The sequence below is a fragment of the Amyelois transitella genome, chromosome 27 (genome assembly GCF_032362555.1).
Source record: "Amyelois transitella isolate CPQ chromosome 27, ilAmyTran1.1, whole genome shotgun sequence".
NCBI lineage: Eukaryota > Metazoa > Arthropoda > Insecta > Lepidoptera > Pyralidae > Amyelois > Amyelois transitella.
This window is the reverse complement of record NC_083530.1, coordinates 1657325-1684986: the sequence shown is the minus strand read 5'-3', so window position 1 is coordinate 1684986 and position 27662 is coordinate 1657325. Positions and strand designations below refer to the sequence as shown.

Genomic DNA, 27662 nt, shown 5'->3' with positions numbered 1-27662 from the left:
CAATCTACATCATATAGAACATGATTCTTATCCCCGAAAATAGGCAAATATTTATATAAAAATACAAAACGCTTTTTTACTATGTTTCTGTGGAAACAAATTATTAAAATATACCGTTGTTATAAATAAAATGATCTTAATAAATAACAACATTCCAAAAACCTAAATAATAGTTTTTAAGTTTGTAGTTGAGAAATTTTCCTTTTTTTAGGTAAATTTATTAGATATTAGTATAGTTAAGAAATTTTAATATTTTGTCAATATTATTAAATTATTAATTAATAATTTATATTACCATTATACTAGTTAAAAAAAGTTCGAAATTATTTCGATTAATTTGTTCCGACCTTTTTCTTATATTGTTTCTTCATTTCTATAAAATACCATAAGATATTTAAAAAAATATTTAAAAATAAATACCACGCGAATTCGATTTTTTTTCGACCCCGATTATCGATTCATCTGCATATCTTCCACCCACTACCTGCTTGGCCTCGTAAGTCGGTAGTGGGGGCATCTCCGCCGTACCCCTCGCACGTCTCCCTGTTCAATTCATTTTGCGTTTCTTGAATTTAGTTCAGTTGCTGTTTTGCGTCGGATGAGTCGCATTCTCCCTCGCACAGGCATTTTATAAGTTATTTACAGTGGTACGGTTTGTAGTAAGAACATTTGTACGTAGTGGTTTGGTTAGTGAAAGATAAAAAAAAATATTTATCGTGGTTGAACGGATCATATTAAGTAGTGAATTTTATATGTTGTATTTTCAAGTGAAAACCCGGTGTGACCAGACGTGAAACAGGCTGTGATTTGGAAATTCAGTGCATGCAAAGAAATAAAAATTAATTTGACGTTTCAATTCAACAACGTGAAAGTAGACAATAGTTAAATAATTGGACGAAAATCCAGAGTTGTATTGACAAGGCAAAAGTGGTCTTTGACGGCTGCTTTGCAATTTTGTCGGATTATAGCGCACAGTAGCGCCATCTTTGAAGAAAGTTTACCGTGAAGCTCGCGCGGACTCCAGAGTACAAACTCGCAAAAATGCTTTACGTGTCTCCTGTCTGTACTTTCCTCGACAAAGTTGGTGCATAAGTTTGAAATTCGTGTCATTTAAGTAATTTCTCGCGTTTCCACTCTAAAATCACATCAGGAAGAAGTGATTTTCGGCGGAATTTCTTTGGCATCACTTGATAAATTGTGTAAAGTCTACATGGTTTTGGTTTCGGGCTGAACCATGGCCACTGCTGAGATGAGCGTTCCTGACAAAAAACCAGAACACGAGTCAGGATATTACGAAGGCAGCGACCAGGAGGGAAGTATGGAGTGTGGGTGCCCCTCCCCTGTAAGTTCGAGAAATTCGTCACATTCTACCAAGCAGAAACGGCGGCATAGCGTTACAAAGCACAAACTGCCCCCTAAAAAGTTGAAGCCTGAGCCTCCCGTGAATGGACACGCTAGTGGTCAGTCGGACAAGGATGTAGAAATAATTGAGTGTACAAGTGTTCCTTCAATAAATAATGTAGCAAAACTAGAAGAAATAACGCCTGTAGCTGGGCCGAGTACCAAAAGCAGTAGTTCTGTGGAGCTGATTGGTGGTACCGTGCCTGCACCGGCTCGGGACTCAGTCGATTGGAACCTGGTGGATGCCAGCAAAATCAGGAAAAAATTTAAAAGTAAGTTGAGCTTTTATATTTGCTTTGTATTTACTTATTTGATGGTAAAGAGGGCATTTTTGCAGTATCTGTTCAGAAATATTGTATTGTCACAGATTATATATATTTCCGGTTGGGTCTTGGCGATCTTTTTGTAGTATCTGTTCAGAAATCTTGTATTGTCACAGATTCTTATTTCTGGTTGCATCTTTCATAGATGAAAGGACTAGAACTGGGTTAGTCCAGATAAAGTGACACCTGTCTTCTGTGACCTTGTTACTACACTGACTGCACTCTGATTGGATCATGGTTTTTGCACTACCTCTTCTGTTGAAATCTCATGACAGGGTTGTGACGACCATAAACTTTATGACCACCTCTTTTTCATAGATGTTGTGTATAATATGGTAGTGAGCATTCAACTAACATTGTTTAACATAGATCACGGAAGATGAATGTTATGTAAGCCATACCTACCAAATTATTCTGAAATTGTTTTCGTTAAGATAAGAGACAATTAAGGGAAAAGCAGCTTTAACCATGATTCAATATGTGTTTTGTGTAAAAATCCTGATTGACCATATTTAGGATTAAAAAGGCAAAACCTTGGGCTCCTTTCTAGCGAGGTTAGGATGTAATCAGGTGTAACCATGAGGAAGAAGGATTACTTGGATTTATTTAATAGCTTAGGCCCTTTAATTGGATTAACTTTGGATGTTTTGAGAGCCAAGAACCATACATTAAAGTGTGATCAAAAATCCAGACAGTGTTTGAGGTCAAACATTTAACGCTTTTGTGCATTGGACACCAATTGCTATGAAAAATAGGATAATGCTCCTTTTGTAGACAATATTTATGTATCTATTTGCTATATATATTGTCTGATACTACAGGTTTAGGTTTATATAAATTGTTCTAAGTAATAGGATTATCGCCTGGGTCGTTCCCCCAGGAGAATTTCCAGAAATTAAACTAAATTTCCAGAAATTAAACTACCATGACGTCAATAAGTGATACTTTGTATCCAATTTTGAAAATAAATATATTCTATTCATGTTTGTCTTCATCTTTAATAGTTGTGAAGTATTTGGTTTTTGTAGCTGTATGAAAGAAGTATGCAGGGATCTTGGCAAGTGGAAAGATGTAGTCTCTGCCTACTCCTCTGGTATAAATTTTAGGTTTGTATGTAACAAAATAAAAAAAAATAAAGAGATTTTTTCCCAGTAATTTATTGGGGTCAAGCTTTCTTTTCTTTATTTGATGAAACAGAATGAAACATGTTTGTTGTGTAGTTACTGATAAGATATCCCAATGCTGATAAAAATGTGTAAACAAAGCATTTAAGTTCATATATACTATGTTCGTTCTTACTCCATTTTTTAACAAAAACATACATGCATAAAGCTATCAAGCCTATAAAAATAAGAATAACCACTTTCCCTTGGATGTTGATAAAGTTAAAGTCGTCAGCTAATTAACTTGGGATTCTTCTTTTAGACGCTGGACTAGCAACCTGTCACAATTTCAATCTCAATTCCATCATTTAGCCATACAGCTGAATGTAGCCTTTCAGTCTTTTCAAGGCAGACTGTTGGGATACCTTGCAAGTTATATGGACGTAACTATATGTATGTATATATCAAGTCTTTTCCCTCATGGGGTAGACAGATCTGACATGTATGGAATTACATTACACTATGCCTATGATGTGAAGCAAAAAAGGATGAAAAATATAATGGAATGGAACTTTACATTGTATTGATAACAACCACATTCCCACAGTGGTTAGATTGATAAGGGAAAGGTACTATTATGTAGTTAATACTTTCAGCAGCTATGTAAAAATGGATATCATGTTGTACAGCATTGATTCAAAAATGTTAGATTTGCCAAAGATATATATGCGTTAAAGAAGTAGTCTTTAATTGGTTAAAACTGTATATCAGTTTTATGTAATTCGTGTTGTGTAAATCAGGGGAATCCCCTCCCATTTATAAAAGAGTATACTTCTGAATAATTGATATCAGAATAAACCATAGGTAGTAGAGTTCTAAAAACTTTTAAAATTCATTTATTGTACTCGTCCCTTCTATGACTGTCGTTAAAGGTGATTAAGGGACAAAGCATATTCATCTGAAGTTATTTTCTATGCTGGTCTGATGGCAAAGGAAAAAAACAGTAATTGCCAGCTGCTTCTCTCTACATAGGCAAAAAATCATGTCTATATCCCTTGTGGGCTAGACAGAGCCTACGTTCAGCTTTATGGTTTAATGATAGAACTGAGACTCAAATAGATGACAGCTTGCTAGCCCATCGCCTACAAGAAGAAACACATTTTAACCTTTCCCTTAGTCCCCTTTTACGACATCCATGGCAAAAGATATCACAACATTTAACAAGCACAAATTCTAGGCGGTTATACTCGTATTTATAGTTACGGATCTTACGTATACGTATCTTGACCAAATTAAGGATGTCCTGGTAAAGGGTCGGGTCAAGAGTACCGGAAACCGCCGAGCTTGCATGAAGAGAGTTATGAATGTGGATGAAGCGAAGGAAATATGCAGAGATCGTGGCAAGTGGAAAGAGGTAGTCTCTGCCTACCCCTCCGGGAAAGAGGCATGATTTTATGTATGTATGTATGTTACGGATGTATGGATCGGGTAGACTAGACAAGCCTTTGCAGATAACGACCTCTGTGATATAAAGTCAAGCACCTGATGACTGTGATGACATTGCCAAGTATACCAGTTCGAATATAAGATTATGATTATTTTCATGTTTTCGAAACGAAACTCTTAATATGTGAAATGTTAATTTTTCATTCTTTTATTATTAGTCTTTGAGGAGGTGATGTCTTTTTGATTATTCCTCTTTTGTCTTAATCAACCCATAAACCAGACCAGACATACGTACTAGTTATAATCACGTCTATATCCCTTGCGGGGTAGACAGAGCCAACAGTCATCAAAAGACTGAATGGCCACGTTCAGCTGTTCGGCTTAATGATAGGATTGAGATTCAAATAGTGTCAGGTCGCGCTAGTCTATCGAGCTGAACGTGGCCTTTCAGTATTTTCAAGACTGTTGGCTCTGTCTATACCGTAAGGAATATAGACGTGGTGATAGGTATGTATGTAATATCTCTGTAGGTCAACCGTATTACCCGGATCGAACCGGCGACCTCATGTGTGCGCAGACGTAGAGTTGGCTACTTGGCATCAGATCCAGCTTTTTTTTTCTTAGCAGCGCCCCGCCACGGTTTAGCCTGTGGTACATACATACATACATACATACATAGCCTGTAACATCGGCAAATTACGTACATTTTAACGATGAAAGAAGTTAGTTGTTCCGAAGGTTAGCCCTTACTAACAATTAAAGTAACTTATATATGAAAGTAAAAGTTACAATACTGATATTAATGTTGTAGTATAAAAAAAGTATAGAAGCCTTGGATTTACATATACGGGACATATTACACAGATCGAGTTAGCCTCGAAGTAATTTCGAGACTTGTGTTACGAGATACTAACTCAACGATACTATATTGTATAATAAAACGATACTATATAGTAAATACATATACAGATATGAACTAAAACATACATATAATCACGTCTATATCCTTTGCGGGGTAGACAGAGCCAACAGACTTGAAAAGACTGATAGGCCACGTTCGGCTTAATAATACAATTCAAATCCAAATAGTGACAGGTTAGCCCATCGCCAAAAGAAGAATCTCAAGTTTACAAGCCTATCCCTTAGTCGCCTTTATCGACCACCATGGGAAAGAGATGGAGTGGTCTTATTATTTTTTCTATTTGTGCCGGCGAACCACACGGCTTTTTTTTGTTGTAGTAATATATAATTAGTGATGTCATTGACCCCAAACAAGAGTGTTAGATGGAAGAAGAAATAGATGACAGGTTGCTAGCCCATCGCCTACAAGAAGAAACACATTTTAACCATTCCCTTAGTCCCCTTTTACGACATCCATAGAAAAGATATGGTGAGGTCACAACATTCAACACGGCACAAATTTTAGACGATTATATTTGTAGTTACGGATCTTACGTATACGTATCTTGACCAAATTAAGGACGTCCTGGTAAAGGGTCAGGTCAAGAGTGCCCGAAACCGCCGAGCTTGCATGAAATATAAAATTAGCGATGTCATCGACCCCAAACAAGGGTGTTTATCATTGTTTACCAACAGAACTTGGCAATTTTATAGGTCTGGTGTTTTTCTTAGCGAACCAGCTTACAATGCGGCTGAATAGCCAGTTTGATCAAATAAGTAGGTACAGTAGAACATACATACATACATACATATGGTCACGTCTATATCCCTTGCGGGGTAGACAGAGCCAACAGTCTTGAAAAGACTGAATGGCCACGTTCAGCTATTTGGCTTAATGATAGAACCGAGATTCAAATAGTGACAGGTTGCTAGCCCATCGCCTAAAAGAGGAATCCTAAGTTTATAAGCCTATCCCTTAGTCGCCTTTTACGACATCCATGGGAAAGAGATGGAGTGGTCCTATTCTTTTTTGTAATAGTGCCGGGAACCACACGGCACTACAGTAGAAAAACATGAAAAAATTATATGATCATCATTTTGTTTCAGTTAATCTCAACGGAGCTTCAAAAGTGGACATATCACACTTTGACTTGTTCAAAGTGCTCGGCACTGGAGGTGAGTTGTTGTATCGATATTTATACATACATACATACATACACACATATGGGCACGTCTATATCCCTTGTGGGGTGGACAGAGCCAACAGTCTTAAAGTGTTTGGCTTAATGATAGAATACATACATTAAATCACGCCTCTTTCCCGGAGGGGTAGGCAGAATAACGATAATCGTAACATTAGTATTACGTTTTAGTAATGATAGAATTGAGATTCAAATAGTGACAGGTTGCTAGCCTGTCGCCTAAAAGAAGAATCCCAAGTTTAGCCTATCCCTTAGTCGCCTTTTACGACATCCATGGGAAAGAGATGGAGTAGTCCTATTATTTTTCTAATGGTGTCGGGAACCACACAGCAGTACATACATACATATATATACATTTAATCACGTCTTTGAGGTAGGTAGGTAAGGGAATATATTCAGTGGAAGCCTGCACATTCACGCAACTGGATGTGTGACCATGATCGATCCAGTACGGGTTCCCCTGCAAAGGTCGCGGAGGTCAGACGGGAGTCGCTTCGTGTAAAAACCTGACTCACCCAATCCTGGGTCCATGTTCGAAAGCATACTCCGGGCTCCTCTCCAGAGTGGTGAGGATGCAACCGGAATTAAATCCAGGAGGAAGAAGACGTTTAATCAATCACGTCTTTATCCCTAATAGAGTAGACAGAGCCAACAATCTCTTGAAGTCTGGAACGTTTATCTGTAAATGTGACAGCGTTTGCTAACCCATCGCCTACAAGAGAAATGCCTTTCCCTTAGTCGCCTCTAACGACATCCACGGAAAAGAAATGGAGTGGTTCTATTCTAAAGTGCTGAAAACCGCACGGCACGGTGCCGTTGCTATGCAAAAAAATAAAAGTACAGTATTTTCTGACCACTAGAATGGTCGCATGCATGCATGCACCGCGGTCGTTGACCCCGCAACAGCTGCTATCATCACACATCACATGGGGTGCTGATTAGACAATTAGATTACATTATCGCGTCAATTTCGGTGAATCTTCATGTGTTTCTCTATAAATTAAATAGATAAATGAATATATGTATTTATAGTGTGTGTGGTATATATTAATGTTTGGTGGAGAGTGTGGAGGGAAAGGTCGGAACGGGTAGACCTAGACGAACGTATCTTGATCAAATTAAGGACGTCCTGGTGAAGGGTCAGGTCAATATATTGATGTTTGGTGGAGAGTGTGGAGGGAAAGGTCGGAGCGGGTAGACCTAGACGAACGTATCTTGATCAAATTAAGGACGTCCTGGTGAAGGGTCAGGTCAATATATTGATGTTTGGTGGAGAGTGTGGAGGGAAAGGTCGGAGTGGGAAGACCTAGACGAACGTATATTGATCAAATTAAGGACGTCCTGGTGAAGGGTCAGGTCAAAAGTACCCGAAACCGCCGATATCATTTTGGAATGAGCAAAATTAAAACTAAAACTACTTATTTTAAAAATTAGCCGCCAAATTAGAGTTTAACTCAAATTGTCGAAGTTATAAGATAGGTGAACCTAGCCTACCTAACTAGTCCACATGCAGTTCCTAGGGTGACCACTGATCCGATGCGCATAACTGTTTGTATAATTGCATTATCGTATGCACTGTTGCGGAAGTGACCTACGGTGGGCATATACAAGCTTTTGCGCGAGGCTTTGTCTTGGAAAATTTAAATCTGATTTCTCCATTTTGTGGTTCTCTCCTAGTTAAGTCATTCAAAAATGCTAATCTTTTCATTTTTACCCATTGTCATGTGTGAAGCAACTACTTTGTATTTTTGGTACATACATAAAATCACGCCTCTTTCCCGGAAGGGTAGGCAGAGATTACCACTTTCCACTTGCCACGATCTCTGCATACTTCCTTCGCTTCATCCACATTCATAACTCTCTTTATGCAAGCTCGGCGGTTTCGGGTACTTTTGACCTTACCCTTTACCAGGACGTCCTTAATTTGATCAAGATACGTTCGTCTATGTCTTCCCACTCCGACCTTTCCCTCCACTCTCCTTGTATATATTTTTGGTGTAAGTCAAAATACTAGCTAAATTATTGTGACGATACGAATAAGTTATCTTTGCCAGATGTCTCGTGTTTTCTGTCCAAAATATAAGCGATAACTAGATGACATATTGATATTGGTTGCAGCCTGCATGCGCATCCAACTTCCTGTGTCATTTGATCTTATCTTACATTGAAATTAGATAATAATAGTTAATTTATTGGACGCCATGAAATTATAATTTTGTAATATGTATATATGATAAATTAAACTAACAATATAGAGAGTTATAAGTGATTGTAACTAATTCTTTAAATATGATTTAACGTTAAATTTTGAAAATAAGTTAAAAATTCGTACCTTTTCTAAGTTTAATGTTAAAAATAATCACATAAATGAGAAAGTGATTGAATTATCACTTGTTTTTTTTCCCGATGCATTTGTTCTTCCAGATAAGAAAGAGATATCTCATAAACCCTAGTCTCGAATGTTCGAATGCCGTGTGGTTCCCGGCACCAATGAAAAAATAATAGGACCACTCCATCTCTTTTCCACGGATGTCGTAAAAGGCGACTAAGGGATAGGCTTATAAACTTTTGATTCTTCTTTTAGGTGATGGGCTAGCAACCTGTCACTATTTTAATCGCAATGTTATAACCAAGCCAAAAAGCTTAACGTGGCTTATCAGTTATTTCAAGACTGTTAGCTCTGTTCTGTTAGTCTACCCCGTAATAAGGGATATAGACGTGACTATATTGTATGTTTGTATATAATGTTCGAAACGTACCACAGTAGTAAATAAAATCTTGATTTTGATACAATTTTACTTTAGTCCCGATGCATTTGCTGAGGAAGATCCTTGATCATAGAACCTGGTAGTAGGAAGGTCATGTAATAACAGCAAATGACGGAACTTAGACTATATTTAGTAAACAAGTCATAAATCAATTGACACCAATGAAAATCATTATCAATTGTTGCGTTACAAGTTTAAGTATATTAGAAAGACGTCAGCATATATCTTGAATTGTTATAAGTGATGTAATGACCAATGACGTTATGGCGTTATGAATTTGACGTCAATGCATTTTATTCTGAGGTGGTGACCTGGTTATTGGAAATTAGACTGGTATGGTGATGGGGGAATATGTTTTCTACTCTCTGATATTATACTAAATAAATATGTATATACGGGACAAATTTTAAATGACAAATAAAAAAACAGATTGAGTTCGAAGTAAGTTCGAAACTTGTGTTACGAGATACTAACTCAATGATGCTATGTTTCATAATAAATACTTATACAGTTATAAATTCAAGATCCAAGTCAATTTAAAAAAGTTCGTTTCTCATCATGCCCTGGCCCGGATTCGAACCCGGGACTTTTGGTGTCACAGCCAAGTGAACTACCGCTGCGCCACAGATCCCTTTGAAACCCGTCAAACTCGGGGAATTTCAATGAAAGAACGAATAGGCATTATTTGATTTTGCCGTGTATCACCTTAGACCTCATCTTGCTCACCATCAGGTGAGGATTTCCAAACATAATAAAATTTTGAACCATCTCTCCATTTTACTTGGAAGTCTTATGGTGTAGCCTGAAAGTGCAGTTTGTTACCGCTTCTTCTGCACTGACGCCTTGGAAGCGGCTGTAATCTCAGTTTTAAGTAAATTATTTGACGTCAACCAATGTTGTGAACCCAAAAGTTTTGACAATTGTTAAGCGATATGAAGTATCCTATAATAATGAATAAAAAAATTTGAATTTGAAAGAGATTGTATTTGCTATAAGTCCGTCTTTTGTACTAGTTCTTTCGGTCATGTTCTAAATATTTTTCCTTTTGATATACCTAATTTTAAAACATACATATCTATCGTTTTTGCATACATTCTAATATGATGCCCATGACGAATAATACACGCTTCATTTGTTACGTAAACCGAATCACAGTCATTGTGGAAGAATGACGTCGTATCTTGATGTTGTGGAACGTAATACTGAGAAATCCAAGTAAATAGTACGTATGTTGTTTGCGTATGTATGTGTACGCGCACGACGACACGACGCGCGAATTAGGTATTTAATTATTTTGCAATGACAGTTTTTTTTATTATTTTTTTTTATTTCGTTGTTGCTGTGATAAAGAATTGCACGTTTTTAGAAAATCGGCCGGTATTATATTCGCCTATTGATAAGATTTTTTTGTTTTGTCAAAGGTTACGTAAAATTAAAGGTTGGTTGAAGGTTCTATCTGAAATATTTTCATTATCTACTTGGTAAAATTTTAAGGCACATATTACATATATTTTGTTTAGTTCCATCAACTAGGCATAGGTCTCTCCATCCCATACGAGTTTTAAGTGGCCACAGACATGAAAAATTGTTGACACTTAGCTTGTTCTTTTTTTTCCTTAGACTTTTTTCTTTGTTTTTTAATAAAATTCTTTTTGGCTTTTAGAGTCATTAAACAAAAAAAAAAAATAAGTTCCACTTTTAAATAGCAAAAGAAAAACCAAACGGCACCTAGCTTTCTACCAGGGTAGCATACAACGGTAGGCGGTGCTAGGACGCCGTCAGTCGCGGCGGGTCGACGACCCCCGAAAACCGCCGTTGCCCGGTCGTTACCCGCCCGTCCTTAGAGCTCGTTCCCACCTGTCGGGTGTCGGATCCGTATATTAAACGGAAGTTCTAGTGGCAGAGCATTATATATGACGCTATTCACACTTATCGGAAACCGATTTTGTGTCGGCTCCGACAAGAAATGTCGGGTGTTTTGCCAGCCCTCTACGCCCGGAAAAAAATCGTGTCGGATCTCGCTCGCCTATGATTAAGAACGGCGCTGTTCACATTTGTCTGATGTCGGAGCCGATAACCCTCTCCCCGCTACCCCTCATTCCGTTCGTGCGTACGTCGTACCTGCGATCGCGCACACACACATCGCGGCGCGCAAGCAGAGTTGTTGTGTTTTTATTGTACGCACGTTTGGTGATTCGTAGTAATGGAAAAAAATATCAACCCCGAACAATTGATCACACTAGTTCAGGAAAGAGGTGTCCTTTGGGACAAAACTCTAAATGATTATAAAGATAAGAACCTGAAAATAGCTGCTTGGCGGGAAGTTTGCTGCCTACTCATACCTAATTTTGACAATTTGGACGAAAAAGAAAGACAATCATGTGGTAAGTGTTTGAAGTTATTTATTTAATAATATACGTAAAATTCAAAACATAAATATTAACCATGCGCTTCTGGTTGCCAAGGCACCGAGCCTATTGTTGAAACGAAGTAGTTTGCAAATTCAGACCGTATATAATTTGCAATAGGACCACCACGTGGATTACAGTTTTGCAGTTGTACTTGTTCTTGCATCGGATTTTCTGCCGCATAATGAATATCTTCAAAGTTCAGACCGTCCTTTTCTCTTACAAAATTGTGTAATACTGTACACGCTTTTACAATTTCGATAGCCGTGTCTGGGTGGACATCCAGTGGCCGATGAAATATTCTCCATTTATTGGCTAAAATACCGAATGCGCATTCAACGTACATTCTTGCCCGACTTAAACGATAGTTAAATATTTTTTTCATGTGGTCTAAATGAGTGCCTCCAAAAGGTCTTAACAAATTTGTTGACAGAGGGAAAGCCTCATCGCCCACGAGAACATAAGGCATATCATTTTGAAGTGTTGCATGTAGAGGCCTTGGTTTTGGTATATTTAAACTACCATCATTCAGTTTCTTCCATATAGTTGACTCCTTGAATATTGAAGAATCGCATTCTTTTCCATACGAGCCAACACTCATAAAAATAAAACGATATTCTGAATCAACAACGGCTAGTAAAACAAATGAAAAATAATCTTTGTAATTAAAATACATCGAGCCAGTATTGTTTGGTTTCACCACTCTTATGTGCTTACCATCAACTGCTCCAAGACAGTGCGGAAAGTTGGCTTTCATATCAAAACCTTTTGCAATTTCCAACCATTTACGCTCATTATCAGGAATTTGCATGAACTCGTCTCTTAATACATCCCAGATAGTGGAACTAATTTCTTTGCAGATTTTACTAATAGTTGACACACCAACTCTGTAACTATAGTGCAATTCTTTGAAGGAACAACCCGATGCGCAATATCTGTAAAATAATTAAGTAGGTAAAATAATTAACATTTCTATATGTACCTATTGTAATTGCAGGTAAATTAGTATCTACAAAGTGGTCGAATCTACGAGATGCCTGGATGCGAGCAAATAAAAATGACGTCAAAAAATCCGGAGCAGGGGCTAAGTTTTCAAAGCCATATATATATAAAGAACAGATGAGTTTTCTGCAAAAAGTGGCTGAGCCTAATCGAACTCATGATTCTGTCAAGAAGCGTCCAACAGATACATGTCCCGAGGCATCAGCGGCCAATACAACAGATATAAATTCAGAGCTGCTATTACCAAGCACTTCCAAAAAGCCCAAAACCTCCTGTCTCGATGACAAAATGAGCCAGTTTTTAGATAGCAGGCTACAGTCAGACAGAAGTAACGAACATCCAATGCTCTCTTTTTTTAAAGGTGTTCTACCGAGCGTTACGTCTTTTGACGATAATGAAACTTTAGAGTTTCAATCAGGCGTGCTGTCACTGATTCAAAATATTAAAAAGCAGCGTGAAAGTCGTTTATACTCATCAAACTATGGTTGGCATTCACAATCAAGAGATCACGTGCAACAATCTGTATATTCGTCACAAAACCAGAATGTGCACCCACCATTAAACCAGAATAATATCTTCCCTTCAAGTGGATATGGATATTCGACACGCCAACTCGTTGAACCAGCATCACCTACTTTGTCACTACATTCAAGTAATACTCAAGATTCGGACTTAGATTTTAGTAATATTTAACTCCACTAATTTGTTTTCGTAATTAAAAAAAATTAAAGTTATTTCTTTCAATAAATATATGTGAACTAAAAGTGACTGTTTTATCTCTTCCTTTATACAAATTAATATGTATAATTATATTACCTTAAAAATATCGCCAACCTTTCTTCAGTACAAATGCAGTCTCTAAATCTCGTATTTTGGTAGTTTATGCTCACTGATATTTGAGCCAATAGATGGTTGAATGTAGTTATCGACATTCTAAAATAATTGAAAAACTTAATTTCGTCACTCCTCAATTCTGTTATTAAATTCTGAAATGTTCCCAAACTAAATCTTTCTCTCAGGATTGGGTGCACCCAATATTTTCTTTCCTTGGCTGTCTTTCTTCGTTTTCTTCTCAAATAATAATACATCACAACAAGAGCTTCGTCGACGTCCATCGTGCACAATCGCCTCGCGTAGAGTGCTTGAAATTGGCACTAGCTTCGACCGTGGCCGACAACCGATCGTGTGTGTGAACAAAGGCGCCGACATCCGATTAATATACGGATCCGATAGCCGACAGGTGGGAACGAGCTCTTACTCTCGTGACCTCATGGGCACCTGGTACTTTAGCGTTGGAACTGATTTACTTTTGATGTCTGGTTTCAATTTTTTTTGTAAGAACTCCTTAAAACTTAAGTATATTAAAAAAAAGGATTTGTAACTTTCATTACATACATACAAAAAATCACGCCTCTTTCCCGGAGGGGTAGGCAGAGACTACCATTTTCCCGGAGTGTAGGCAGAGACTACCTCTTTCCACTTGCCACGATCTCTGCATACTTCCTTCGCTTCATCCACATTAACTGTAACTTTCATTGTTGGTTGGTAAAGGTTATTCTTCGGTAATACAGAACCGATAGTAAAAAATCTTTCACCCTTAAAAAGGTTTATTATCTGTAAGTGTTTTAAGGCTATGTATGCACTGCGGGTGAAGCCGTGGCGGGCTGCTAATAAGATGAAATAAAATAACTAATACACCGATTTTGAATTTCAAGTTACTTTGAACTTTTATAATGTAGAAAATCACCGAAAAGCTGTAGGTACGTAAGTTTCAACCATTGCCCCTGAAACGTAGTCTTCGAATATATTAAGAAATTCCAACGGAAAATTTTATTTTAAACGAAATAATTTAAATTCAGTAAGCCAAACAGCTGAACGTGGCCTATCAGTATTTTCAAGACTGTTTGGCTCTGTCTACCCCGCAAGGGATATAGACGTGATTATATGTATGTAATGTAAATTCTTTTCAATTTCGTTTTGAAACTACGCCCATATTTTGAGGCTAATGCTCTCATAGCCTTATTGCTAACACAAATAACGGAACTAAGTCCGTCGTCGACATTAATTAAAATCGTAAAAGCATTCTTTAATAACAATTAATCTATGTATAGGTATACGAATTTGGTGAATTCAAATGGTGATTAAACGGTAGCACTAACATAATACGGTATTTGTCGTATTGAACGAAATATATCAGAATCGTCACAGTGGTCTGTTTGTACCTACATACATATAATCACGTCTATATCCTTTGCGGGGTAGACAGAGCCAACAAAGTCGGTTTGTAATTGTCTATTTAATGAGAATAAAATTAATTTTGTTTGTGGCGTTAAGTTCAAATCTATATCAATCTTGATACTCCACTAAGGATATGAGATATTAAACAATTAAAGGGCATATGTGTATATATATATATATATAAAACTAGGTGTCGCGCGGGGATTTGCTCCAGATGTTTAATGCTGAAAAGGTTTTGTTTGGGCCGCTTATCATCTTAATCGGTCCAGTGAGTGTTTGATTTTATTCATCACAAACTAAAAACAAATCTTTATATATTTAATAGTCCATACTATTAAATATATAAAGATTTAAGATTCCACGCAAACCAACTTTACGCATATTCGTGTAAGTACGAGTATTATTGGAAATACTATTTTTAGACACCACAAAAGAACATTATCTGTCGTCCGTAATCTAAAAACCAATATTCATTACGTAGAAACCATAGAACATGTGAACCATAGATTGTAGAGTAATCGTATCGGAAGCGGTTTTCTATCGGTTATCTCTGGTCGGGATGGTATACAAGAGTCAATGCACTGCGGCCCCCCTTTCTGTGTGGTTTAAAAAAAAAAAAACTGTCACGGATTAGTGGTCTTTGATGGGGTGGAATTTGTGTTTGTTTAAAAATCATAGGTGTTCATCCGATATCCGGTTGATTGGAGTGGTTCCAATAAATAAAAGAATAGGACCACTCTTTCTCTTCCCCCATGGATTTCGTAAAAGGCGACTAAGGGATAGGCTATATTTGGGATTCTTCTTTTAGGCGATGGGCTAGCAACCTCAATTCTATTCTAATCCTCAATTCTCAATTCTATCATCAAGCCAAAAAGCTGAACGTAGCCTACCAGTCTTTTCAAGACTGTTGGCTCTGTCTACCCCGCAAGGGATATAGACGTGACTATATGTATGTATGAACTTTCAAAAACCGATTCAACTAAGCAACCCCCTGTTTTATATAGGTATAGAAAGTGGTTATATTAAAAAGATAATTGTGGCATGCTAATATTCGCACGAAAGGCTCGCATCCGGCGTGTTGCGTGCGCGACACAGAGCGAAGGCGACCGGGCCGGCGACGGCTTTGCTCTGTGCATGTCGTGTGATATAGGTAGGGATGAATTTTAATAGAAGTGATGAAAATATAATCAATACAATTAGATATTTTTATCATTTCATCAATGTAGGTAATCGATTATGTCGCATTCGTTTGTAAATAACCCCTAAAAAAAGGCTCGTCCAAATCCCTCATTCCCTTTCTGATAACCTATGATATGACTTAAAAAGTCATCCGCTGCTAAGATGATTCCCTTTTAAAACTTCCCTTAAATACTTGATTTTTTTTGCTCAAAATGATATCGATATTATAGCGGCGACGTTATCGATACTATATGATTTTTGATATAACCTCATTGCGATATATCGAGTAAGACGACGGGGCCGGCGACGGCTTTGCTCTGTGCAGGTCGACGATGTGACGGAGAGCACGCAACCCGCATGTCGCCTTATGTTTTACGTCGCTAAGCGATCGGTTATAGACAGACACACATTGTCTCTATATTAGCGGGATACTAGCGAGAGCGATGATTCGGCTAGACCGCCACCAAAGGGAAGATCTTCCGCCAGGCTAGGTTTATGCCTGGGGAACCGCGCGACAGACAATGTTGAGTCGGAGGTTGTATATATGCTCCAATCCGTGAAATCTTTGCTTGCGCGATTTAGGTTTTTCGCTGTTTTTGACTGATAGCGTCGCGTGATTTTTTTTTTATTGTTGTGACGTGTGGCGTAGAGATTTCGCCACTAGATTATTTACGTTGAAGTTTGGACCTCTGGTGCCGTGTGGTTTATTTATCCATCTCTCTTTCTATGTATGATTAACTACTACTATCTACTTCTAGTCTTCAGGTTCAAAGTGACCAGTTCAAAAAACAAGTGTTGCAACTTACAGTTTTAATGATACGAGTATCTTATTGTTTCTTAAGTTCAGCTCAGACGTTAGTATGTATTGTTTAGGAACTGACTTGACCCACTCCTGGATCGATAGTTACCCGTAGGCAGACGAGCCTTTCCCAGAAGGCTGCGTAGACGCCATATGTCTGGTCAAAAGTGTCAAAGTATAAGTTCAGGTCAAGAGTACCCGAGACTAACGAGTTGGCATTAAGAGAGTTATGAATGTAGATGTAGCGAAAGAAGTATGCAGAGACAGTGACCAAGTGAAAGGATGTAGTCTCCGCCTACCCCTCAGGGAGAGAGACGTTTAATGTATGTGTGTATGTATGTATGTAAATTATATAAAAACCAGTGCCGTGTGGCTCCCGGCACCAATACAAAAAAGAATAGGACCACTCTTTCCCATGGATGTCGTAAAAAGCGACTAAGGGATAGGCTTACAAACTTGGGATTCTTTTTTAGGCGATGGGCTAGCAACCTGTCACTAGTTGGATCTCAATTCTTTCGTTAAGTCAAATAGCTGAACGTGGCCATTCAGTCTTTTCAAGACTGTTGGCTCTGTCTACCCCGCAAGGGATATAGACGTGACCATATGTATGTATGTATGTATAAAAACAATGCAAATCTCGACTAACATCCGGTAACTTGCGTGTCCGAGTGTCGAACGCGACGCGACCCCACCTGCGGACCGCTGAACATGACCTACCCCACAGTATGGCCAGCTAGGGTTGTCACATTTATATTTTATTCGTTGATAGACATACATACATATGGTCACGTCTATGTCTTGAAAAGACTGAATGGCCACGTTCAGCTATTTTGCTTAATGATAGTGTATCAAAATTTTCGTTGATGGAAATTTTGCCGTAGAAAATTGTTATAACTTGTTAACCTTTGTGGTTCGTCCTAAACATAGTTCGGTGTTGTAAGCCGACTAAGGAAAAGGCTAATTAACATGGGATTCTTCTTGTAGGCGATGGATTAGTTACCTTTGACTATTTGAATCTCGATTCCATCGTTGAGCCATGCAAATGTACATAGCCTTTCAGTCTTTACGATACTCTTGGCTCTGTCTACCCTGCAAAGGATATAGATGTGATTATATGTGTGTTGCATGGAATACACACCGAGCAAACGAAGCGTGCCAGCCCTAAGCCAACCGACATTTGACGGGAATGATGAAAAGCGTTTTTTTAGGGGACGTGGTGAATGATGTGTCTCTATTGCGAATTGTTTTAAAATTTTAATGTTCTTTTTTTTTTTTCATCAAATGTGCCAGTGACGTGTGTTTTCCCACTCGTTAGTTCCAGGAATAATAAACATACAAATGCCAGGAATCATTGTAACACCACTCATTGTAACACCACTATATCAAATACAAATAAAATAACACATTTAAGACTTAATAGAGTAATACGTTTAATAACAGTTGATGAAGTTGTTAAATTCAGAATAGTCTTAGAAGAATATGAGTTTAACACTGAGCCTTTTAATTTGGTCATAAAAATTCTGTTGACAAATGACAAGTAAATGGACGTTGCTCGGTTTTGTAACCCGATTAATTTGACCAAAAATAGAGTGGAGATCAATTAACTTAATAGATTCGAAATTGACTGAAGCTAATGATTAACCGGAACATAAATGAATAAATCTACACGGGACATACATAATTACATAAATTGAGCATCAAAATTTTAAAGTTATTTATAAGATTATATTAAACTAAAGGCCGCCCGCGACTTCATCCGCATGGAAACCCTAACAATCCCGCGGGAACTCCGGGATAAAATGTAGCCTATATATTATTTTGGGACTTCAGCTACCTACATACCAAATTTCATCGTAATCGGTTCGGTAGTTTTTGCGCGAAAGAGTAACATCATCCATACTGACATCCTGACATGCTCACAAACTTTCGCATTTGTAATATTAGTAGGATGAAAGTGCCTTGATTGCAAAGCTCCTTATAATGGAAATTAAATAAAATAATTAAAAAATCGTTAAGTATATACAGTAAAGCGTGATGAGCGTAAATGAAGCGGGAATTTTAGCAAGTGACAATCCATACTTTCTCCTGAATAGACTCATATTATGCACTTTATCAATAAAATGCACCTTAAAATCGAGCTCACCGCCCTTGTAGGACGTGACATTGTGTTCCGACGGCGGCCAGGTGGCCGTTTTTTATGTCACCGGGCAGATGTGCCGCTAACAGGGACGTTTACCCCGCGTCGTATGGATTCGTAGGTGTATAGCTATAGCCTAGGTAATGTATTTTCAATGCATAATGAAAAGTGGAACACATGTTTATTTGAACCTATTTCTATTTCGGACAGATTTTTTTTTTACTACGCTTTTATTAGCTTGGGTTGTATGTATGTATGTATGTATGTATGTATGTATGACAGAAAGAAAGTTTACAGGTTTTCTAATCGAATTCAAAACAAAACTTACTGCAAAACTTATTTGACATAAAAAACTGTCACTCATGTCTTAAACGAGTATTACAGTGTTGCTATTATAAATAGGCAAAAGATACCTAATGTTAATTCAAGAATTGCATTAATATGTTAAATACGTATTAAATATCGCAAAGTTCTGTAGGTAGTAACTTTATTCTTGTATTGTTGTAAATTTAAATGTTCAATTTTCATTTATTACTTTTGTTTTATTACTTATATATTTTTTATTGTTTTAAAATATTCTACTAATTCTACTATTGTTTCTAATGGTAATTCTAAATGGAGCGATGCGATGAAATAAAAAAGCCTCAGGTTAATAGTAACATTATATGGAAATATATTACATCTCTTTTTGGACTCCTTATACGTCAGAACTTCTTGGTTTCTTGTATGGAGATTACTGGCACTGGTGCTATCTCTGTCTCTCTTACTCTCATACGAAGGATCTAAAAATGAATTTATTAATCCTGGCAGTTTTAATAAGGATAATGAGAAACTCTTATCAAAATATTGCATTGTCATCGGTCCTTGATACGTGTGCAAAGTTTCAAGTTGATCAGACGTTTAGAAATCAGTGAAAATTCAGCTCAAAGATTCCGTTACATACATACATACATACCCCACGCTTTTTACTCCGATTTAAATTGTTTTGTTTATAAATTTAATTTTGTTATAATTTTAATCGGAGGTAATTGACTATAACTGATTGTTCGACTTGCTACTACTGTTTTATAATTCCTTTGTCATTAATTTTTATTTTCTATTTTTTAGTTTGATTAGCAATAAAAGCGTAGTTTTTTAGTTTTTTTTAAACTATTATTAATATTAAATATTATTATAATTATGTTTAGAGTAAAAGGTTCTTGATCCGGTTTGGCCAATAATAAATGTAAAAATCGCTGACTTTTTTACTACAAATCCGGGCTCGGTAAAAAAGCATAGTAATGCTTGTCAACTTGAGCTTAGTGATGCACTAATGCCAATCACAACGCGTATGCTAAATCGCGCAAGAAAAGATTTCATGGATTAGAACCAAAATACAACCGCCGACTCAGCGTCGTCTGTCGTGTGGTTCCCCAGGCATAACATTAAGCTTATAGGAACCCTTTGTGGCGATCGAGATAATCGCTCTCGCTACAATCTTATTGAGCTAAGAATTGATATAGGTCAGTAGATCAGTATTTGTCAATTTGCAATTATGTTTCTAACAAAGGCGATTATTCAAACTTTTCAGACATTTCTCTTTGTCTACTCTTTGTTTTTAATAGATACGCATTATTTTCCTGTATTCGATACGCTTATCGCACCGATGTATCGATATAAAATTGTCGATGATTGTGCAATGTTTCTTCAACACCTATCGCCATTGTCAAATCAAAACCATTGTTCTATGTTCAATGACCTGCTAAATTATATCGATACGCGTCTTTGGTGTAGTTAGTCTGCAAATTTGATTAGGTAATACCTAGTCAGTTCCTGCGTTGAAACTTATTCCGAATGATCGATGTCCAAAAGAGAATTTCCGAAGGGTTTTGTAGGCTTCTTTTAAGGTTCCTTTCGTTTTCTCATAGATGCAAGATGGAAAGTGACAGAACAAGTTGGAAACATCGTAACATACTTTTGCCCATCCCTTGTAAAGATTGGGAATAGGTCATGACACAGAAGAAACAGTACTACTGCACTCTTAAGAAGTGCCGTGTGGTTCCCGGCCGGTTAAATATGGACCAAAATAAACTTCTTTTAAGCGTTTTTAACTATTTGAATCTCAATTCTTATATGTATACTAGCTAGCTGTCCCGGCAAACGTTGTTTTGCCATATAAATAATTTTTAAGTTATTTCTAGTTAAAAAAAAATGTAAGGGTGGACAACCCTTATCACTAAGGGGTATGACAAATAGATATTGGCCGATTCTCAGACCTACTGAATATGCTCACAAAATTTTATTCGGTCAAGCCGTTTCGGAGGCTTACTGTTACTGGAACGAACATTGTGACACGAGAATTTTATCCTACTACTATTATAAAGGCGAAAGTTTGTATGGATGTTTGTTACTTTTTCACGCAAAAACTACTGAACCGATTACCATGAAATTTGGTATGTAGGTAGCTGAAGACCCAGAATAACACATAGGCTACTTTTTATCCCAGAGTTCCCGCGGGATTGATAGGGTTTCCATGCGGACGAAGTCGCGGGCGGCCTCTAGTTTTATATATAAGATATGTAAGAGATTCATCCATTTTTCTCGCCTCTCCGAAAAACAAATTGTTTACGAGCACACCTCTTGCCTCGGTTCATTCACCGTCCTAGCCAAAGGACGCCGAGTATTCGTAACGTACCTATTTCACGATAAAACAATTAGGTTCGTTCAACCCTCACTCTTCAGTTCATTCCTGCGCAGTTATAGTGTAAGGATAATGTGGAATTTATTATTTGTGCGTCATTATTTTTTGATGTACTTACTTTGTTTGTAATAGCTATTGGTATATTTCCGGTGATGTCTGACTTCGCCGGTTTTTGGTAATTTCGAATAAAACCTCTCCATATTTATCCCTTGGATGTCAAAGGCGACTAAGGTATAGGCTGATAATCTTAAAATTCCTCTCGTTTGCTTTATGTTATGACTGATATCTAGACTAGATGTCATGATATAGTGTTTCGGAATAACCCAACCAAGCGAATTTCTGTCACCTACGTAATATTATGTCTTGAATAACCATCAACTTTATGTGTGAATGTTACACCAGAGCGGTTAAAGCATGCAAAATTTATAATTGAAATACAAAACCAATTATCCTACAATTTCATCATCTCCACATATGATTTTGAACTTTGACTTAATGACACGTATAACTTAACATTTTAAAAGTGAAAGTGATCGGACAATTGCCATACGGCAAAGTTCAAGTGTTGAGTGTGAATTACTAAATGTATAATTGAATATATGTACTGTAAAAAGCATTTTGGTGACTGACTAAAAAGATGATATATTATTTTAAGAAATGTATTTTGGCAAAGTAAAAAGTAATACTACAGTTTTTACCATATAGAGAAATGTTAAGGCTGATGAATGCTTGGGATTTAAAGTTCGCGAAACAATTTTTGGATATGTTGATGATGTTCCAGTAAAAGGTTGCCTGCGAAGGTCCCATTAAAAAAAAGAACCACTTTATCTTAATTTGTATATAAAAAGGGGACTATTTGACAAATATATATGTATTAAGCCAAACGTTATATTTAGGAAATATATGTACGAAACTTAATGAAATAACAAATTTTGTTATAAGAAATTAGCTACCAAATTTTAAACTCTCAAAAAAGGGAAAACTTACATGAATGAAAGTGCATTGTTAGAAGTGGGCTTAAAAAAAAGTCATTTTGTTTTATTTAACAATGCTGTTTGGGACTGGGTATTACCTGCTAACAATGGCGATGTAGAACAATGATCTCCAACGCCAATAATCTTATCCTGAGTAGTTAAGTTAGTTTAAGAAATATTGCTAAAGAATTCGGTGTTCGGTGAGATGTTATGGAGAAAGGTGAATGAATGAAATGATAAGGTCGTCTCGTTGGCATCGTTCTAGTTGGGTTGATTTCAGTTCTTGATGTGATATTTGTTGTTAAAGATGAATGAATTAAGGAAGTCCATACATACATACATAAAATCACGCCTCTTTCCCGGAGGGGTAGGCTAAATACTACCTCTTTCCACTTGCCACGATCTCTAAAGAAGTCCACTCAGTTTTTATTGCATTAGAACTCATGAGGGTAACAACAACCAAAAATAATCAAAGGCCAAGTATTCAAGAATGTATCGTAGAAATACCTGATAAGATAAAGAAATTAATTGACTGAGCGAGTGAAGTCTTCCAATCAACTTGAGGCGAAAATACATTTTTATATGTAGGTAGTACGAGTATTATTTATTTATTTAAAACTTTATTGCACAAAAAATGTAAAAAAGGCGGACTTAATGCCGTTTGGCATTCTCTACCAGTCAACTAGCTGACCAAACAGAAAAACGAGTATGTAGGAACTATCAATAGTATTTTAAGTCCGCAGACAAGTAGTTTGGGAGATATTCACAACTTCATAAAAAAAAATAAAGAATTCGCGAGGGGAAGTATGATCCTTTTGGAAAACTGAATAGCTGCAGTTGATTTGAAACAGCAAATAAAAAACTGGACACGAAACATTGAGAAAGGAAAATTGAACTAAAAGAGAAAATGGTTTCTTTTCGTATAATAAAGTTTGAGTTGTAAGATGATATCTAGTGAGATAATGATGATAAGTGATGCTGTGAATGTTGAAGGAAATTATATTGAAAAAATAATAAAAGAAAATAATGACAAAAATAAAACCTATATTGGTATATTTAAGAAGATGTGAAATCAAATTAAAATAAAAAGTATTCCCGCCCGAACAGGGACTTGAACCCTGGACCCTTGGATTAAAAGTCCAATGCTCTACCGACTGAGCTATCCGGGCTCTGTCGTCTTTGCCCAAAATTACAAAGTAATACTGACATGTCAATTAAAAAAAAATGTTTCATAATTATGTAGATTTCATCAATGTACGAAGTCTTTAGAATTCGTTCGAGTCCCAATCCCAACTCAATTTTGGTGGATAGTAATTTAAGAGATAGCTTTAAGCAAATAGTTATTAAATTTGTATGGAATCCGAAAAGCGCCTCTAGCGGATAGTTGAAGAACTAATGAAAGATAAGTAGCCAAATAATAATGTTATGGAGCTGTTTAGGTGATGCAAAATTATCTTTAAACAAATTTTGAGTGTGTTGGGCAATCTGATAGCAATCAAGATGAGGTCTAAGGTGGTTAACGTGAGCTTGAACTGCATCCAATGAAAGTGCAGGATCTATTGATCATTAGCACGATGAACTCAAAAGTATAGATTGAACGATATCGCGTTAAGATCCATCAACTGTTAGTTTAACGAGTAATAAAACACAAACTCAATAAGATATCGGCGGTATCGACCTTCATTTTTCTTATCGCTCGGTTACAATAAACACAGCTATTTATATGCCTTTAAACATCTTAGTTACTTCCGAGGTTGTCTATTGTAAAAAAGCGGCCTGGCAATAACAATTAGTGTGGCATTGAAGATTGTACGGCTAAAATGAGTTTTGTTTTGTTGTTTCTTTATTCGTCATCACTTAAGTCATATTTACTTTCTTTGTTTTTTTTTTGTTTTTTGTTTGCATTCATCATTCAGGTAGATCCGTAGGTACTACCTATAACCTTGTCACAGGAGGTTAGATAATAAAGTAATGGCGTAACTTATAGGAAAGTCTTATCTACTTTCTTTGTTTCTTTTTCTTGCATTCTTCTTTCAGGTAGGTCCTTTATTTGAAAGGTTTAATTGTAACACAGTATGTTAGATAACATTGTAATTGCATAAAAGCCCAGAGGATTGTCAATGAAATATGTATTAGCAAGAAAGCAATTATTTTCTTAATTACTTAGAAATTGATTCATAGAAATTTGTAATATCTTTATTGTACTTACAAACTTGGGATTCTTTTTTTAGGCGATGGGCTAGCAACCTATCACTATTTGAATCTCAATTCTATCATTAAGCCAAACAGCTGAGCGTGGCCTATCAGTCTTGTCAAGACTGTTGGCTCTGTCTACCCTACAAGGGATATAGACGTGGCCATATGTATGTATGTATCTTTATTGTACAAAAACATAGTTACTGTGTACTATACAAAGTTATAAAAAAAATCACTTGTAATGGCGGACTTATCCCATGAAGAGATCTCTTCTATAATAAAGGAACTATAATAATCTTAGCCGTCAAAAGAATACCAGTCTATTAATAAAGTCATATCATTCAGTGCACAGTCTATTGTACTGAGAATGATATTTGCGTTATAAATATAGCACGCGGTCCGCTTGCATAGCAAATTAATTAACTTTTATATCGACAATGGCAGAGTGCAAATATTTTTCTTCATTATTGGCTCTGTAATTGACGTCAATTTGAATTTATTGAAGTTTTCATCTAAGTTCAAGTCTGGTACATATTCAAATGTCATTTCCATATGTTTGTTTGTTTATATTTAGTTTTCTTTTAAGTAGGTTTGCATTATTTTTATGAAGGAGGGAAAGGAAAGACGTTTGACCGAATTCTATACAGAAACAATAACTTTCCTCGCTTTGGAAATTTTCGCTTAAGAAGTTTAAAACTCAAACATCAACTGGCAGATACTGCCTTGTGGCATTAAGTTAACCTGTTGTACATTATACGTGCATAAAGTTTAAATAAACAAAGAAATAAAAAGAAACAGAAGATTTAAAAAATACCTATAAAAGCGGAATTGATAATGTTAAAACAAATATTCTAACCCCATTTTTTATTGTTACAGCATATGGAAAAGTGTTCCTAGTTAGAAAAAGATGCGGCGTAGACGAGGGCAAATTGTACGCAATGAAAGTTTTAAAGAAGGCATCCATAGTTCAAAAATTGAAGACTGCAGAGCATACACGGACAGAGAGACAGGTAAATTGAATTTCCTTATATTTGTCGAATATTTGTGCCCCAGATATCTGACCGGTACAAATATCCGATTATAATTGTCCGCACCTAATAGTGTATTAAGACGGACCAAGTCATTTTTCGGAAATTGGTCAATTTCTTACGAAAATATTCATTTACCGTCATTTACATTTAACCGTCTTATAACTCATGAAATGCAAATTATTAAATTTTTAATGCAAATTATCTTATTTCCCGTCATCTCCATTACTATTTATCAGTATTCTATTGACATATATAAGATCGATGTCCTAATTAAGACTAGACTGGTTTCTGCCCTACATGATAAAAAAAACTCCAGAATCCTGTTTCTAGATAGACAGGTGTTCCTCAAGGATGCGTGTTAGGGCCATCGACTATTATGTACAGGTTGCTTTTAAACATCAGCCTAATTTTCAGAATAACTATATTGCATAAAACATCTTCCGATTTAAATTGATAGTCTTTATGTGGGACGGCTTCAACCACGTGATAAAGATACATGCATGGTGATCGGTTTCGTGGTTTAACTATGAAGAGATAAGAAACAAACTATCTTTCGCATTAATAATATTAGTTGGGATGATACTGGGGTAAAAATAACAAATTTCGACTCCTTTTATGAAAAGGCAGAAATTGTTGCAAAAATTCCTATTCGCAGTAAGTACTTTAAAATTTTGATTCATGAACTTGCTAAGAAAATTATCTGGTATTTTAAGTTCGCCCGTTGTATAACTTGGTTCTTTTAAACTCGATACTTGACCAGGCCGATTCCCAACAGGTATTGGAGGCTGTGCGGGCGTGCCCATTCCTGGTCACTCTACATTACGCGTTCCAGACTGACGCCAAACTGCATCTTATATTAGGTGAGTGAATGTATCAGTAATTAATCATCGCATTTTAATCCGACGAGCTTTTCATTACAAAAAATTTTTTTTTAAAATATATACGGGACTAATTACACTGATTGAGTTAGCATTGGAGTAAGTTCGAGGATTGTGTTACGAAATACTAACTCAACGATACTATATTTTATAATAAAAATTTACATAAATAAACATCCAAGATCCATACCAATTAGAAAAAGATTCGAACTCGGGACCTCCGGTGGCACAGACAAGCATACTACCGCTGCGTCACAGAGGCCGTCATTATTTTCGCTTTTTATGGGGAAACTTGTAGACATAATTGTGCCCTAATTAAAATACGAATATAGACGACAAAGAAACATTTTATCGTGTCCATGAAAACAAAAACATTCGCAAAGAAAATTGCCGAGAAAACGTTTCCACGCGTATAATTTCTTTGGAGTCGGATGTAACCGGAATCGGTTGACGTCTCACTCCATTATTATTTATAGAATTTTTTGGGCAATCTAAACAATATGCACAAACAAAATGTAAACAACATCTTTCTTTATTTAGATGTTGATTGAGTAAACATGTTTGTGTCGCAAGTAAGCAAGTAGTCAATTGTAATGTGTGGTTTTAGTAGAAGACTTAATATACTCGTCTTAACATTATATATTTTCATACATATATTAACGTTATTCCCGGCACCAATACAAAAAAGAATAGGACCACTCCGTCTCTTTCCCGTGGATGTCGTAAAAGACGACTAAGGGATAGGCTTACAAACTTGGGATTCTTTTTTAGGCGATGGGTTAACAACTTGCCACTATTTGAATCTCAACTCTATCATTAAGCCAAATAGCTGAACGTGGCCAATCAGTCTTTTCAGGACTGTTGGCTCTGTCTACCCCGCAAGGGATATAGACGTGACCATATGTATGTATGTATATATTAACGTCTATAGCCATTGCGGGCTAGACAGGGCCGACGGTTTCGAAAAGACTGATAATAGGCCACGTTCACCTGTTTG

The 27662-nt window shown here is 36.6% G+C and overlaps 3 protein-coding genes and 1 non-coding gene across 5 annotated transcripts in view; 2 read left to right on the top strand and 2 right to left on the bottom strand.

Moving 5' to 3' along the window:
• The window catches only part of LOC106142148 (ribosomal protein S6 kinase alpha-5), a 79659-nt gene that overhangs the window by 8891 nt on the left and 43106 nt on the right, over window positions 1-27662 (top strand). The window contains exons 1-4 of one of the 2 annotated variants that reach the window (XM_060952085.1): window positions 500-1673; window positions 6281-6349; window positions 25633-25766; window positions 26563-26647. In XM_060952085.1, coding sequence (XP_060808068.1) covers window positions 1235-1673; window positions 6281-6349; window positions 25633-25766; window positions 26563-26647 — 727 coding nt within the window. In that variant the 5' untranslated portion in view covers window positions 500-1234. Of the gene's footprint in view, window positions 1-499; window positions 1674-6280; window positions 6350-25632; window positions 25767-26562; window positions 26648-27662 lie in introns of those variants that run through there. The other variant, XM_060952084.1, reaches the window with a different exon arrangement.
• On the top strand, window positions 11347-13371 carry LOC132903523 (uncharacterized). The gene is made up of 2 exons (XM_060952088.1): window positions 11347-11527; window positions 12549-13371. The coding sequence occupies exons 1-2, from the start codon at window positions 11347-11349 to the stop codon at window positions 13244-13246; spliced, it is 879 nt and encodes a 292-aa protein (XP_060808071.1). The 3' UTR covers window positions 13247-13371.
• On the bottom strand, window positions 11524-13668 carry LOC132903522 (uncharacterized). Its single transcript, XM_060952087.1, has 2 exons — window positions 13370-13668; window positions 11524-12486 (listed from the first exon to the last, which is right to left on the bottom strand). The coding sequence occupies exons 1-2, from the start codon at window positions 13666-13668 to the stop codon at window positions 11583-11585; spliced, it is 1203 nt and encodes a 400-aa protein (XP_060808070.1). The 3' UTR covers window positions 11524-11582.
• Window positions 23657-23729, bottom strand: Trnak-uuu (transfer RNA lysine (anticodon UUU)). Its single transcript has one exon. It is a non-coding gene; the product is annotated as a tRNA-Lys (tRNA).

Bases quoted from the DNA above. Each gene is read 5' to 3' on its own strand.
- LOC132903523 (XM_060952088.1), top strand. From the start codon at position 11,347: ATGGAAAAAAATATCAACCCCGAACAATTGATCACACTAGTTCAGGAA. The intron at 11,528-12,548 runs GTAAGTGTTTGA...TTGTAATTGCAG, and splicing joins AAAAGAAAGACAATCATGTG to GTAAATTAGTATCTACAAAG.
- LOC132903522 (XM_060952087.1), bottom strand. From the start codon at position 13,668: ATGGACGTCGACGAAGCTCTTGTTGTGATGTATTATTATTTGAGAAGA. The intron at 12,487-13,369 runs GTAATATAATTA...ATTATTTTACAG, and splicing joins AGGTTGGCGATATTTTTAAG to ATATTGCGCATCGGGTTGTT.